Raw genomic sequence first — 14,141 nt, 5'->3', positions numbered from 1 at the left:
GAACACAGAATCTTAAAACTCTGGAACCCATTTTTCAGATAAGGAAGCTTATGTAAAGTCACACAGCCCATCTGCAGTAGGCCTGCAGCCTGACCTGACTTCTGCTCTGATATTCTTTCCTCTCAACTCTGTTGCTCTCCTCAGCACTTCCTCATGTCTCCATTTGAAGCAGGTTTCTCTTTCTTTCATTCCCTTGGTTACCCTTTCTGTCAAGCGGATAAGCCACATACCTTGGTCTTAGAAGCCACTTAGGCATTCTCTTGGACTCTGTCCATTCATTCATTCATTCAACAAATATTTATTGACCATCTGCCACATCCAAGATATGCTGCTAAGCTCTGAGGAGAGACGAAAATAGCTAATATAAAACCCCAACCTTTGAGGAGGATAGCATATGCACCCATAATTATAAATGTGATGAGGACCTCTGAAGGCACAAGAAACCTGATGGCCCATTCAGAGAGGGATAGAAGAGATCTTTTTTTTTTTTTTTTTTTTTTTCTGGCTGGGGTAAATTAGGAGAAGCCTCTAAAGAACACAGAATTTAAGTTGGGTTTCTGAGTTAGTGCAATATAAGGCTGGAAAATTGATTTATGAGCAGATTATGGAAGACCCTAACTGCAAAACTGAGAAGTGTGGGCTTCTGCTCTCTGACTTTTCCCCAAGTGGGCTCTTTCCTGGCTGTTTACCCCTAGCTTTAGTTAAGGCACCCCTTGGCTTCTTTGTCTGGAATACTTTGAAGTATTCAACTCATGCTTTCTGAACCCAAAATGTATCTTGAAAAAATTTAGAGATTATTTACAATTCTCTTGCCTGCCCACCCCCCACCCCTTCTCCCTCTTCCTCTCACGGCTGGCATGGAGCTCTCACTCCCAGTTCAAACTGACTTCTCAGAGAACATTCACATGTGGAAAACTCATTCACGCTTTGATTCTGACTGATTCTAATGAAATAAGTCCAATCCACATATGATTTTCAGTGAATGAGGTTTTATACTACAGGAAGGTAAATACTCTTGGGGGTTCACTTTTCTTCTTGATAGAAAATAGTAGCATATTTTAAAAATATCAAAAAGCCTTAATCTGATTACTTAAAACCAGAGCTTTTTAGAATTGGAAAGTACCTTAAAGATCATGAAGTCCAACCAACCATGCTGGAACAGAAATCCCAACAAAATATCTTTGCCAAGTGATTACAGAACTGCAGTGAAGAAAAATTAACTCTCTCTAAGACAGCTCACTCTTTTGTTGGTTCAGTGCAATGAACATGTTAACTACCTACTATGTGCAAACAATTGTGTTATTACCATAAGAGTATAGAAATTAATATAATGCAATCCCTTCTCTTATGCAGTTGCTTCTTTCATGGAAAGGAAATGTGGACAAATAACTACAACACAAGAGAATAAGATGGGATTTTCCCAATATTTTGTTTTTTCCAATTATATGTAAAAAAACAATTTTTGAAATTAATTTTAAAAATGTTGAGTTCCATATTCTCTTCCTCTCTTCTCTTTTCCCTCCTTCTGACAGCAAGCAAGTTGATATAAGATGACATGTGCAGAACATTTATGCACATTTATATATTATTTGTATTGTAAAAGAAAATATAGACAAAAATAATAAATTAAAAAATAGTATGCTTTGATCTGCATTCAGACTCCATGAGTTCTTAAGATTTTCTTTTTATGTCATTTTCATTTAAAAAAAAAAAAGTGTGAGATTGTACAGAGGAGAGATATAGGCCAAATGCTGTGAGAAATTTGAAGAGGGTGGGAAGGAAGATATTTCTTTCACCTGGATGATTTAGAGAAGGCTTCCCTGAAGAGGTGACATCTAAGTTGGGCTTGGAAAAAAGGAACTTCAGCAGAGATTTAGGCTCTTGGGGACAGGGTGAGCCATCTATTTCAGATATGGGAAGTTACAACGTCAGCAAAACCAGACAAAAACTCAGTATCCACCAGGCCATCTTTCGGCTCTGGGCCTTTTTCCTATGACAAGAAATCTCTCTTTTTACCTCTGACTTCTTGGAATCCTAGATTTTTTTCAGGGTTCAGCTCAGTTGGTAGGCCAAATCCAAGAGAAAGATTAGCCCATTTTGGCCCAACCACCTAGTATTAATGGGGAAGTAAGCTGGAACCACATTGGGAAAGATCTTAAGGGATTGCACAGGTCTGATTTAGATTAATTCAGTAATCATTCTCTGCTCAGTATATCAAGAAGGGGTTCACTGACAAAAAAGAAAGCCCCCATCTCTACACCAAGAAATTTAGATATTTTTGTAGCAGCAAAGAACTGAAAACAAAGTAAATGCCATTGATTGGAGGATGACAAAACTTATGATATGAGAACATGATGGATTCTTACTATGCCATTAAAAATTACAAATGTGATGAAAAAGAACTCCAAACTTAAAGGAACCAATATAGTGAAGTGAACAGAGCTGCAAAAACAATATATGCAAAACAGCTGTAAAAACAAAAAAGAAAGAACAAACAAAAAACAATCAAAATTCAATGTTGCAAAACTGCAAAGAGCAAGATTGGCTTCAAAAACCAGAAGACACTTCTTCCTGCTATTCTGTAGAGGTGAGGGTCTGAAAATGTGGAACATCACTGAGGAAAGCACATTCTTTCCTTCTCCTGATTGGTTTTACTGGGGTTTTTCCTCTTTTGGAAAAAAAATATATTTCTTATAATAGAAGGCTTTCTGGGAGGAGGGAATAAAAAGATACAGAGAAATTTTTCAGCAATATAAGAATATACTATATAAATATATTTATATGTATTTTAAATTATTTTTAAAATATTATTAGCCAAAAAAAAAAACCCAAAATCTTTATTAGCATGGCATGATGGAGATTTTTAAAAGTCCAAAAAAAGAAAGGAAAAGGAAAGAAAGAAATAGTTGCTACCCTCAACGAGTTTATATTCCATCAGGGAGATAAACCATGTACAGGGATGAGGAGAGCTGCTTTCTTTTGGGAGATGTGGGAAGAGTGCTAACAATCACCAGGGAGTTCAAGAAAGACTTCACGGATAACATTAAAGGAGAGGCAATATTAGCATCTGCTTTGCTGCTGTACCTAAGGACTGTGGGACATCTATAACCAAACTGCAATCTACAAACTCCTCTCTGTGTTGTGATCCCCGTTAGAATGTGAGTTTCTTTTTTTTTTTTTTAAATAACTTTTTATTGCTAGAACCCATGCCAGGGTAATTTTTTACAGAATTATCTCTTGCATTCATTTCTGTTCCGATTTTTCCTCTCCCTCCCTCCACCTCCTCCCCCAGATGGCAAGCAGTCCTTTACATGTTGAATAGGTTATAGTATAGGATATACTGTACAGAACCAAACAGTTCTCTTGTTGCACAGGGAAAATTGGATTCAAAAGGTATAAATAACCTGGGAAGAAAAACAAAAATGCAAGCAGTTTATATTCATTTCCCAGTGTTCTTTCTCTGGGTGTAGCTGCTTCTGTCCATCTTTGATCAATTAAGGCTCTCTTTATCGAAGAGATCCACTTCCATCAGAATACATCCTCAAACAGTATCGTTGTTGAGGTATATAATGATCTCCTGGTTCTGCTCATCTCACTTGGCATCAGTTCATGTAAGTCTCGCCAATCCTCTCTGTATTCATCCTGCTGGTCATTCCTTACAGAACAATAATATTCCATAACGTTCATATACCACAATTTACTCAACCATTCTCCAATTGATGGGCATCCAGAATGTGAGTTTCTTGAGAGCAGAGACTATCTGTGGACTATCTGCAGTGGAAAACAGATGACTTATCTTGGAGTTGGAGCTACTGGGAGTGGTCCCAGACTGATCTTCAACTCAATAGAGACTGTGACCACATCTCTGGTCAGATAACTGGGTGTTGTCTGGGAGAGGTCTGCTTTTCCCAGGGGACAGCCTGAAACCCCAATCACCCTTCTTCTACAGATGAAAGGAGACATAGTTTCAGGGTTCACCCTCCTCATTAGGGCTTCACGTTGCCCAAGAAGATTGCTTAGCCCTGGCAAATCCCAGCATTCAGGGAAGGGATCAGGGTCTAGACCAACCCAAGGCCAGTGTTGGTTCTCTTTGTCCAATGCTGCCAGTGCCTTTCTGAAAGCTTTGAGAATAGGGGACCATTCCTGTAGCCTCTGGAACATAACTGATAAGTATCTTTTCCCTCCCATGGTCAAAGCTTTCTTCTTTATGGAAATGGTGAGCCTAGCTTTTAACTGTCTCCATTCTTTTTCAGGAGCTGGAGAAGCTGGGACTGGGAGATAGTGTGGACCTTCACGTGTATGAAATTCCTGTGGAATACCAAACAGTCCAGAGGCTCATACCTGCCCTGTGGGAAAAGCACAGTCCTCAAGTGAGTGAGGAAGCCAGTCCCTTCTCCCCACATCCACCCTTCCCCCCATGATAGACAGAGGCTTCCCCAAATTGTAACTCAGCCCTGTGCACACAACAGCCCCTCCCCAGAAGCCAGATTTTGCACTGTCACTGCTGGGAAAGTGTTCTCCATGCCATTGGGCACATCCTGTCTCTCCATGCCACATTGAGCCTTCTCTTGCACTCACAACCATGTGCTTTACCAGCACGTTCCCATCTTATGCTTAAGACTGCTGGAATTGTTTGTGTGGTGGGACTTGGGAAATGCAGGAAGATGTCCCAAAAGATACTTATGCCCCCCACGCAAGGCCTGAGATCTCCAGATTTAATAATCCTGGCAGCTGGCATGGGTTCCTCCATTTAAGAGTTTTCCAAGGCTATATGCCAGGGGAACATAAGCTTTAGCAGATCCTACCAAGCTGGAGCTTTGCGTGTAAAGCAGTAGTGCATGTCTGTCCAAGGACCTTAACTGGGGAAGGCTTATCTAGGTAAGGTAGGTGGTGGATTTTTTCAGTCATGGCTGTTCCCACAGACCATTCACCCTTGCAGTCTGACATTGATGACGAAGGTTCCCACACTGAGGAAGTGATGAATCTTTGAAGTATTATTGTAAACTCTATCAGGTTAGACCATTCCTTCCACAAGTAATGGTAAAATATGTCTGCTGAGATTTATACTGGAACCATGAATGATGTCTCCTTCCAGTGCTCGCAGTTATTGAGCATTCTGAATGTGAATCCGTAATCGGCCCCAACAGCAACAGGTGGGCTGTCAGCAGGAGGTCAGACTCTTGAGGAGGGCCTCCCCAACTCTGCCTAACAGCTGAGCTCTATCAGAGTCAGGTGTTTCTTGGGCAGAACTCTGTCCTTTGTCTGGGCTGCTCACTCTGTTCTTGTCTGCTTCTTCACACACAGGTGTAGCCCACGTGTCATTGGTTCTACTTCCTTCATCTGCTATTTTAGGTCTTCTCATATTTCTTTATTTTCTTCACGTCTCTTATTCTTCATTGTCTCATGATACCATGTTACTTTAATATATCATAGGTTTTTTGTTAATCACTTTCTCAGGTGGACATTAAATTTGTTTCTGGTGCATTCTCAACCATCAATAATGTGTATTGTTGAACAGTTGGTGCTTTTTGTTTTGGATATTGTTCTTATAGTTTAGTTTCAATAATAGACCAAAGAGCATGGGTATTTTTATAACTCTTGCATAGTGCCAAATTATTCTCTAAAAAGATGGTCTCCATTTGTGATTCTACCAGTACTATAGGCAAAGACTAGAATTTTTGTTAGTATTTAACAGACAATTTAGAAAGGACAGAGCTATGTTATGGAGTCCTGAAATCTTAAGCTATCTCAGCTCAAATCCCAGAAGGTGGTGTAGTTTGACTTTTTGCCCTCTTTTCCATGACTCTCTCTGCTAGGCCATCATATGTGAAATATATAACATAATAATATATAATAACATTATAATATTGCCATATTATCCTATGTGAAAGACCCTGCCTGGTCTTCCAAAAAACCCATGATACATCTTATAGTGTCTTTCACTTAGCAAGGCAAGGCCAGATAGCTGTGTGCTGGGTCTCACAAATATTTCACAGTTGCCCCAGCTCTGCTACTGACATCATTTCCTCAAGTTCAGACTGAAACAAAGAATAGTAAATGCCTCTAATGATATCTAGTTCCCACCACTGTTAAGCACATCATTCCTTTGCAGCTGGTAGTCCATGTAGGGGTGTCTGGCATGGCAACAACAGTGACCTTGGAAAAATGTGGCCACAACAACGGATACAAAGGGCTGGACAACTGCCTTTTCTGTCCTGGCTCCCACTGCTGCGTAGAAAATGGGCCAGAATGCATTGACTCCATCATTGACATGGATGCCGTCTGCAAGCGAGTGACCACCCTGGGTCTGGATGTCACAGTGACCATCTCCCAGGATGCTGGCAGGTAGGACAGGTCCCCTGCAAGGCTCAGAGCTCATGGGATGTGCTTCCTGGGTTTTCCTCTCACTTTCCTCTTCTGTAGGATGAAGGGATTTCTAGGTGACTTTGAATTCTCAGTCCTCCAATTTTATGATTTTTTTATTCTGGGCAGTTGGGGGTTATCTCGTGGCCTGGGGCTGAATTTCTCCTTTAGAGCAGCCATTTTTGGTAGAATCACAGACTCTTAGATTTAGAAAGGCCCCAAGAACTATTCAGCCAACCCTGCCTCTTATCCACATTCTTAATAAAGTGGTCAAGATCTCTAGTCACAGGGAATTTGTTACCTGTTGAAGAAGCCCATTTCACTGTAAGACAGCTATGATTGTTTGGGAACTTCTGGATGAGGAACCAAAACTCGGTTCCCTGTGACTCATTACTTCCACGTTGGCCTTCTGGGGCCATTTCTCTTTTTCCCACTGTAACCAGTGGCACAGTGCACAGAGCAATGAGCCTGGAGTCAGGGGATCTGAATTCAAATCCAGCCTCAGACACTCCTTAGCTCTGTGACGCGGGGCAAGCCTCTGTGAGGCTGGTCGCCTCATCTGTGAGATGGAGATAAGAGCCCCTGCCTCCCGGTTTTGTCATAAGGATCAAATGAGATCATATTTATAGAGTGCTTAGCACAGAACCTGGCACAGGGCGGGCACTATTTCCTTCCCTTCCCTTCCTATCTAAAAGCCTGGAAATAGAGCTCATTTCAAAGGCTTCTCTTCTTCAGGCTTTCTCCAATAGCAAACCAAGTCTTGAGTCTACAGGTGTGTAGGCCAGGGTAAGTCATCTCCATCTGAGGCCTGAGTGTAATCCTGGGGCCCACAATCGATGGTGTCCATGGACGTGTTAAAGTGTCTCATGACTAGTCCCTCGGCACCATCTCGATCCCAGCCCGGTGAGGAAATCCTCCTTCTCGCCCACTGAGACCGGCCATGACGGCTCCTCCATCCTGAAGGGTCAAGCTTGACGCGGGTCACTGTAACTAACTTCTGGTCCCTCTCCCCAAACCTTAGGTATCTCTGCGACTTTACTTACTACACCTCCTTGTACCAGAGCCACGGCCGATCTGCGTTTGTGCACGTCCCTCCACTAGGAAAACCTTATAACGCAGACCAGTTGGGCCGAGCCCTGCAAGCCATCATCGAAGAGATGCTGGACATGCTGGAGCAGTCTGAAGACCAGATCGACTACAGCCCCCAGCCCTGAGCAGGGCGTCGGCGGATTGTCACAGTCACGTGGGAACGGGCCCCTCCTGCTCTGGACTCTAGGTACGCCCTCCAGCCCTGCTGCCTAGCACGGGAACTAAAGACGCAAGCACACAAACTTGGCTTTGCTCCATTTCTCTGATGCATCTCCCTCCCCTTCCCTTGCGCCGGGGATGTTGATTCAAGGAAAGGAGTCAAGGTTTCTCTTTCTCCACCTCCTTTCCTTTCATTCTCTTTTTTGAAAACCAGCTGCAACCATTTACTTTGTTTCCTAAAGTGGCCAAACTTTCTTCAGAGTCTATCCATTAGTCAAGTGATAGCAACAGACTCGACTACATGCTGGGGTCCAGATGTTCAGGCCTGACATCTGGAACCGGAATGTTTGGTTAGGGGGAAACTGGATGATGACCTTCCCCCTCCCCACTGTGCCTCCTTGGTCCTTCGCCTACAAGGCTGGGCAAGGGATTTTGCCAGGCCTTTGTATGAAGTAACAAAAACCAGACAAACCTGCAAGGGCTGGGGTGGGACAGTTTCCATTTTAAGATTAGTTGGGACACAGATTAAGTTATATATATATATATATATATATTTTTTTTTTTTTTGGCTAAAAGTCAAACATGATAAGGCACAGTTTTTTTGTTTGTTTTGTTTCAATTTGGGTTTCAGTTTCTTTCCCTCAGCACCAAAGGTTCAGCCCAGAATGTGGATCTAGGAGACTCACCATTGTTCCGGTATCTCAGGAAGCCCGGCTGAGATCCCTTTCTCTTGCTGTCTGGAGTGTAGAGGGAGGTGTCCCATTCCCAGCTGCACACCCTCCTTGCCAATTCTCCCACCCATGTTCAGAGCAGAGGCTTTGTGTTGCCTGGGAGAAAAAGATTATTTGATTTTTGTATGTGTGAGTGGGATGTTTTGCTTTGAGGGTATTTTTGGTTTTTTTAAAAAAATACAACACAACATTTTCATTGAGCTGAAAAAACATTGCAGCAGCCACTGTCTGCCATTTGGGATTGTTTGTCTGCCCTCCTGGTAGTAAGAGACAAACGCATCCCAGCTAATGTTGAGAGTAATTCATTATTTTGTATTATCTTTTCTGTATTATCCTTCTCTGTAGTGAGGGAGGGAGAGCTCCCTCATATGGACTTTATTTTAAGAACTGGTGATGAGTTCATTAAATAATCATTTCCAAAGGGGATTTCCAGGCAGTACTAAAACTGTACAGCCTTCTCCCTCCTTCTTAGATTTAACCCAGAAGAGTGGGGCTTGGAGAGGGGAGTGCCATCAGACAAGGGAAAGACCCTCCAAGACAGCTTTGGTCTTCAGTCCTTCATGTCAGAACTTGGCAATGAGAGCATTGTGGGCCTCAGACAGGAAGGACCAGGAGGGAGCCAGGCATTGGACCTTCCAGCCAAAGCTGAAAAAGTTAGCAGCAGGTCAAGCCCTCAGCCCAGAAAAAGTGGCCAGAAATTGTGTTGTGTAATGGGGGGGCAATGTTCCTTGGAGCAAAAATGAGACCAGGCATTGCTGAGCTGTCCTGAAGACAGTTAAATTGCCAATAAGTAGTATAAGCATCTTCTCAAACTCTGCTCAAGAAACCCACTATTTCTTTTCTAAACCTTTTTATTTTTAAAATAAATATGAATTTACCATGTACACATGAGAGCTGCAGGAACAGGACTCAGTAAGAGCCATCCTATCAGCATTTCTCAGCATTAATTTTTTTTTATTAAATTCATTTTTCTTTCTTTTTTTTTTTTTTGAAATTCATTTTTCTAATGAAGGAAAATGGCAAGGTGTTTTCTTTTCAAACCATGAGCAATTTCTACTCTTTTCTCTTCCTTTGGAGACAATATGGTAGCATATCGAGTGCTGGATTTGCACTTAAAGAGGCCTGGTTCAAATCCTGCCCAGGGGCCACAGTCTCCTCTATCAAATGGGGATAATACCTATAGTACCTACCTCACAGGGTTGTTGTGAGGCTTCTAAGAGATCATGTATGTGAAGTGCTTTGCAAAATTTAAAGCATTCTTATAGAAATGTTTAGTTATTACTTCCAGAGCTACTGAATCTTTGGAAAACGTGCATATACCGAAGATGGGGATCTATTTTGAATTCCTTTCAAAAATGCTTGGCTTCCTCTGACCAGGGAACAGCAAAGGGAATGAATGGGAGGTTTGTGGCTGAGCTGAGTAAGAAGTCTTGCAAAGGGTCCTCAGTGACCCACAGATTAAAGTTCCCAGGCTTTGCACTGCCCAGCATTCCCATATGAGTCAGCAATATTCAGCTGTCTTGCAGAACCTGTTGCAGCTGATTCATCATTACTCCCGCAGGAAGTGGACCTCTTCCCACTCGACTCTCTCCTGAAGTCCCAAGTCCTCTCTGAGCAAGGTCTGAGTTCTTGGTCTGTTAAACTTGGTATGATTCTATATTCCCCCAGTCTTGGAGGACAGTTTGTGTGTGTGTATGGTGTGTGTGTGTGTGTGTGTGTGTGTGTGTGTGTGTGTTTGTGTACACATGGACAATTTCCTATTGGAAACCCTCTTATTTAAGTTTTTTGAAAACAGGATGTCTGTGAAGTTTATGGCTCATCAGCCTCCCAATATAAATACTCTGGAATGTCTCCTGCAGATAAACTTAGAAACTAACTGGAGAGGAGGATGAGTTAGGCTGGGGCTGGAAGCAGGAGCTTTGGGTGGGGGCACTTGGTCCAAACATATTTGTGTCAGTCACCTGTCTCTGGGTAGAAAGCTTTTCCTCTCTCCAAGGTCGTGCTCATTTGGGGGGGTTTGTTTTCGTTTTTACTTTTTGGTTTTGACTTCCAATCCATGTTTAAAGCATTGTGTGATTTTATTTACTAGAAATATAACTTATTCTATAATTGTTGATTTTGCAGATGAGTAAGTAGCTGAGTCCCATCTGTAGAGAAGGGTCTCACATCTTGTCCTTAGTGAATTTTGTATAGTGATCACAGTAATTGTGGTATCCAACTCATTTTATTTAATCTGATTTAAATTAAACATTTCATTCATCACTGCCAACTTTTTCATTTTCTCCTTTGGTTAAATCCATTCATCTATCTCCTCATCTCTCTCTATTTTGGGAACTACAACCCGGTATTCCTTGCAAGGCACTTTTGTCTCTTGCCTTGATTTCAGATTCCCAGTCCTCTGGACTCTTTTGGACACGGCTGACCTGGGGAGTGAGGTTTGGGTTAGCTGAAGTCCGTGGGATTTGTGGAGCTCTCCAAGAGGCTCACGGGGGAATTCCATGGAGCAGACAGGTGTCCCAGCACGGAAAGACAGAGTCAAACAGAGCAGGGGTCTGATCAAAGAAGGAAGAGTTGGATTCTTGGAAGAGAATCCATGAGTTTTTGCTTCAATTAAGAATGTGTGTCTTGCTGCCAGACTTTGGGCATCGAGAGCTACATCATGGTTCTTTTAGTATCTCTGTGGCAGTGGGTCCTAGAATCCCATGGATTGGCCCTCAAATGGCACTTTTGAGCTGATGGGGACCTTTAATGTCTTCCCAATGAAAGGCACATGGTGAGAGAGCCCTGGACTGCTGGGACATCTGGATTCCAATCCTGACTCTACCACCAGCAGTCCCCTTGCCCGTTCTGGGCCTCAGTAACAATCTGGAAGATGGACCTCCCGACGTCCAGTTCTGACTCTCCCAGCCCACGGCACAGCTGTCCCCTTTAAGAAACCTGAGCTTCCATCCTTTGGCCTTCTCTTCCAATGTTGTGATTTCTACCATTTATGGAGGTTTGACACCTGCTTCTTTGATTTCATCTCAGACCTTTATGGAATACAATCTCTGCGCCTCCCTCCCTGCTCCCCCTCCAAAAGATGCCATATGGCACATTCTTCAAAACAAATAAATCTGGTTGTGAAACATTAGCAGTTCCAGGAAGATGTCTGGCAGGTGTAGTCTGGGAATCATTAACTCAGAGCCTCAGAGGGTCCATAGAAGGGCAGAAAGGAGCAGTCCTGTATGAGATGGTGAGGGAGGAGAGGGCAAGATCCAGATGGGTTGGAAGGAGGAAAAGTGCTGAAACTGGAAAGGAGCCAGAAGGTTTGGAGAATCCTCACATGTCAGATTTAGAAGGGGATCTCAGGGGTCCTATAACACAACCTTCTCATTTTTGACAGTTGAGGAAACAGGCCCAAGGAATTCATTTGCCCAAGATCTCACAATAAGTTATTTGCAGAGCAGGTCCTAGAACCCAGTTCTGGCTCCTGGCCCAGAAAACAAAGAGAATCCCTAAAGGTAGAGTCAAAATATGAAGATTTTGTTAAAAAAAACAATTCTACTCTTCTTAAGGCCAAACCATACCCTGCTGAGTGTGGTCCTTCTAAACCCAATGAAAAGGTGACTTTTTGTTCCTTTTGATATCCCCTGTGTAGAACTGCTGGTCCTCCCAAAGCCTTCCTTTTGTACTGTCACCCTCTCCCTCCCAGCACCCGGTAATTCTCTGAAATGAGTGAACTACAGTTGGGGCAAGTATAAACCATGAGGGGGAAGGGACCAGAGTAGGAGCTCTCCAGGGGGCTGATCCCTGCACTGCCTGGCAGCCTCTTCTAGGAAATTCTTCAGGAGTCCAGGTTCTCTCTGGCTGGCAGGGTTAAGTCCAGGCCTAACCCTGCAGATACACAAATCTCAGGAGTTCCTTAGGGGGGACCCAAAGGAAACACAATGGCTCCCAATACTGGCCAATTATCACTCATGAAGTGCCTCCTCAGGACCCTGAGCCTTATAATCTGAATTATTTTCTGCTTCTATTGTCTGTAGCCCCTGTATTACATCTTGTCACTCAGGCCAGATTCCAGTGTTTTGAAATGAAATGGGGATTTTTTTTTTGAGGTGGCGAGTTATTTAATGGGCCCAAATTACCTGGGGAAGCTGAGGGGGTGAGGGAGAGGAGAAATAGAAATGCCTCTGCTGTTGGGGAATTTGCCTCCAAGTCCCTCTGCCCTGGATGAGGATGAAGTGACTTCACAAGTATTTGGATCCTAAAGTCAAGTGAGAGGTGAAAGTCCCCTTTCTCGTGGCTCTGAAATAATTGCTCACAAAGGGAGTCACTGTAGGTGTCTCTCTAGGGAGCAGCAATCTGGGGCCTAGCCAGCTGGCTCTAGAGCCCGCCCCTCCTGGGCCCCTCTTCCTTCCTCCTCTGAGCCCCTGCTCTCTGCCTCAGCACCCGCCACAACTTTTCTGAAGTAACCCCCGTGTCCCCTGGGGATAACCAGGAGACACTTCTCTCCTGAAGGCTGAGCTGGGGGTGGCCATCTGCACTCAGGCTCTCCTGAGGGTTGGGTTTCTGCCCCTGGGGGCCTGTTGGACACATCAGCCCATGATTTTTGACAGCGAAAGTGTTTGCTTTTCTTTCCCAAGGAAGTGCCTTCCCCTGCACACAGGCCTAGTCCTTATTGAACACAATGTCTCAGCCCTGAGTAAGATAAGCCTTTACTCTGGGAGGGGAGGAACAAGAAAGTGTCTTTTGCATCCACTAAGAACCCTTTATCACGGGGCCCTGGGCACTGCCCCAAGCTCTTCACCAGACTTTCCCCAAAGGGTCCCAAAACCCTGGAAGGAAGGAGATGCAGGCCCCAAAGCCCTGGGACCCCCTCCAATGGTCTGATGGCCTCGCCTGACTGTGGGAGACCTGCTCTTTTACAGTGAAGCCTTGAATGCTGTGTTCTGGGTGGGAGCCAAGAGTGGGGGGGGTCTCCTCCCAGGATTCTCAGGGTTTGCTTGGCTTTCTCATGTTAATCAGAATTCTCAGGACCCCGGCTTACACACACACACACACACACACACACACACACACACACACACTCACACACTCACACTCACACTCTTCCTGATGCTGACTGAGCAGCTAGAATTGTCCCTCCTTGGTGGGAGCTGCTCCAGGATGGATTTCCCTGCAGTGCCTTGTCAAACCAATGTTGTGTTACTCAGAGCAGGGACTCAGATTTTCAGACTTTGCCTGACTAGACTCTGTAAGAGCTGCAACCACACTTGGAAAAACAAATAAAAGAGTGAACTTTTGTCAGTGTTTGTGTTGTTCTTAGAGCCCTTCCTGGTTCTCAGTTCCGCTGCCAGGGTCTTGCTTGTCACGGCCAGGGGCTGGCCTTCCATTGTGGGGCCTGGGCCAGGGCCTCCTGTAAGGTTACCTTGGACAGCACATTGGCCCCAGAAGCAGCTTTCTTTGAGGAGTCCAAAATTTCCCCAAATGAATAACTGCAAATGGATTGTCAAACTTGTAAGGAGTCAAGACCAGAAAAATTAGATTTAGAGCAATACCAAACACTTTTATTACACCATACATTCCAAATGAATATGTTACCTTAATATTAAAAATCATATTATAAAATTGTAATTAGAACAGGTCATATACCTTACAGAGCTATGGTTAACAGACATATTCTTAATCCAAGAGATAGGTTTAATTACAGAAGATAAAATACGAACATGAAAATGAAAAGCTTCTGCACAAACAAAATTAATGTACCTATGATAAGAACAGAAATCTTTGTATCAAATATCTGATAAGAAGTCATTCAGA

At 43.6% G+C, this 14,141-nt stretch overlaps 1 protein-coding gene across 1 annotated transcript in view; it reads left to right on the top strand.

Moving 5' to 3' along the window:
- PGPEP1 (pyroglutamyl-peptidase I) overlaps positions 1-7,694 on the top strand; it is a 29,253-nt gene extending 21,559 nt beyond the window's left edge. The window contains exons 3-5 of the mRNA XM_051972339.1: positions 4,254-4,370; positions 6,113-6,345; positions 7,385-7,694. Coding sequence (XP_051828299.1) covers positions 4,254-4,370; positions 6,113-6,345; positions 7,385-7,577 — 543 coding nt within the window. The 3' untranslated portion in view covers positions 7,578-7,694. The remainder of the gene's footprint in view (positions 1-4,253; positions 4,371-6,112; positions 6,346-7,384) is intronic.
- Positions 7,695-14,141: the final 6,447 nt, after the last annotated feature.

The sequence above is a fragment of the Antechinus flavipes genome, chromosome 1, assembly GCF_016432865.1.
Source record: "Antechinus flavipes isolate AdamAnt ecotype Samford, QLD, Australia chromosome 1, AdamAnt_v2, whole genome shotgun sequence".
Classification (NCBI taxonomy): Eukaryota; Metazoa; Chordata; class Mammalia; order Dasyuromorphia; family Dasyuridae; genus Antechinus; species Antechinus flavipes.
This window is presented reverse-complemented; position numbering and strand designations above follow the sequence as displayed.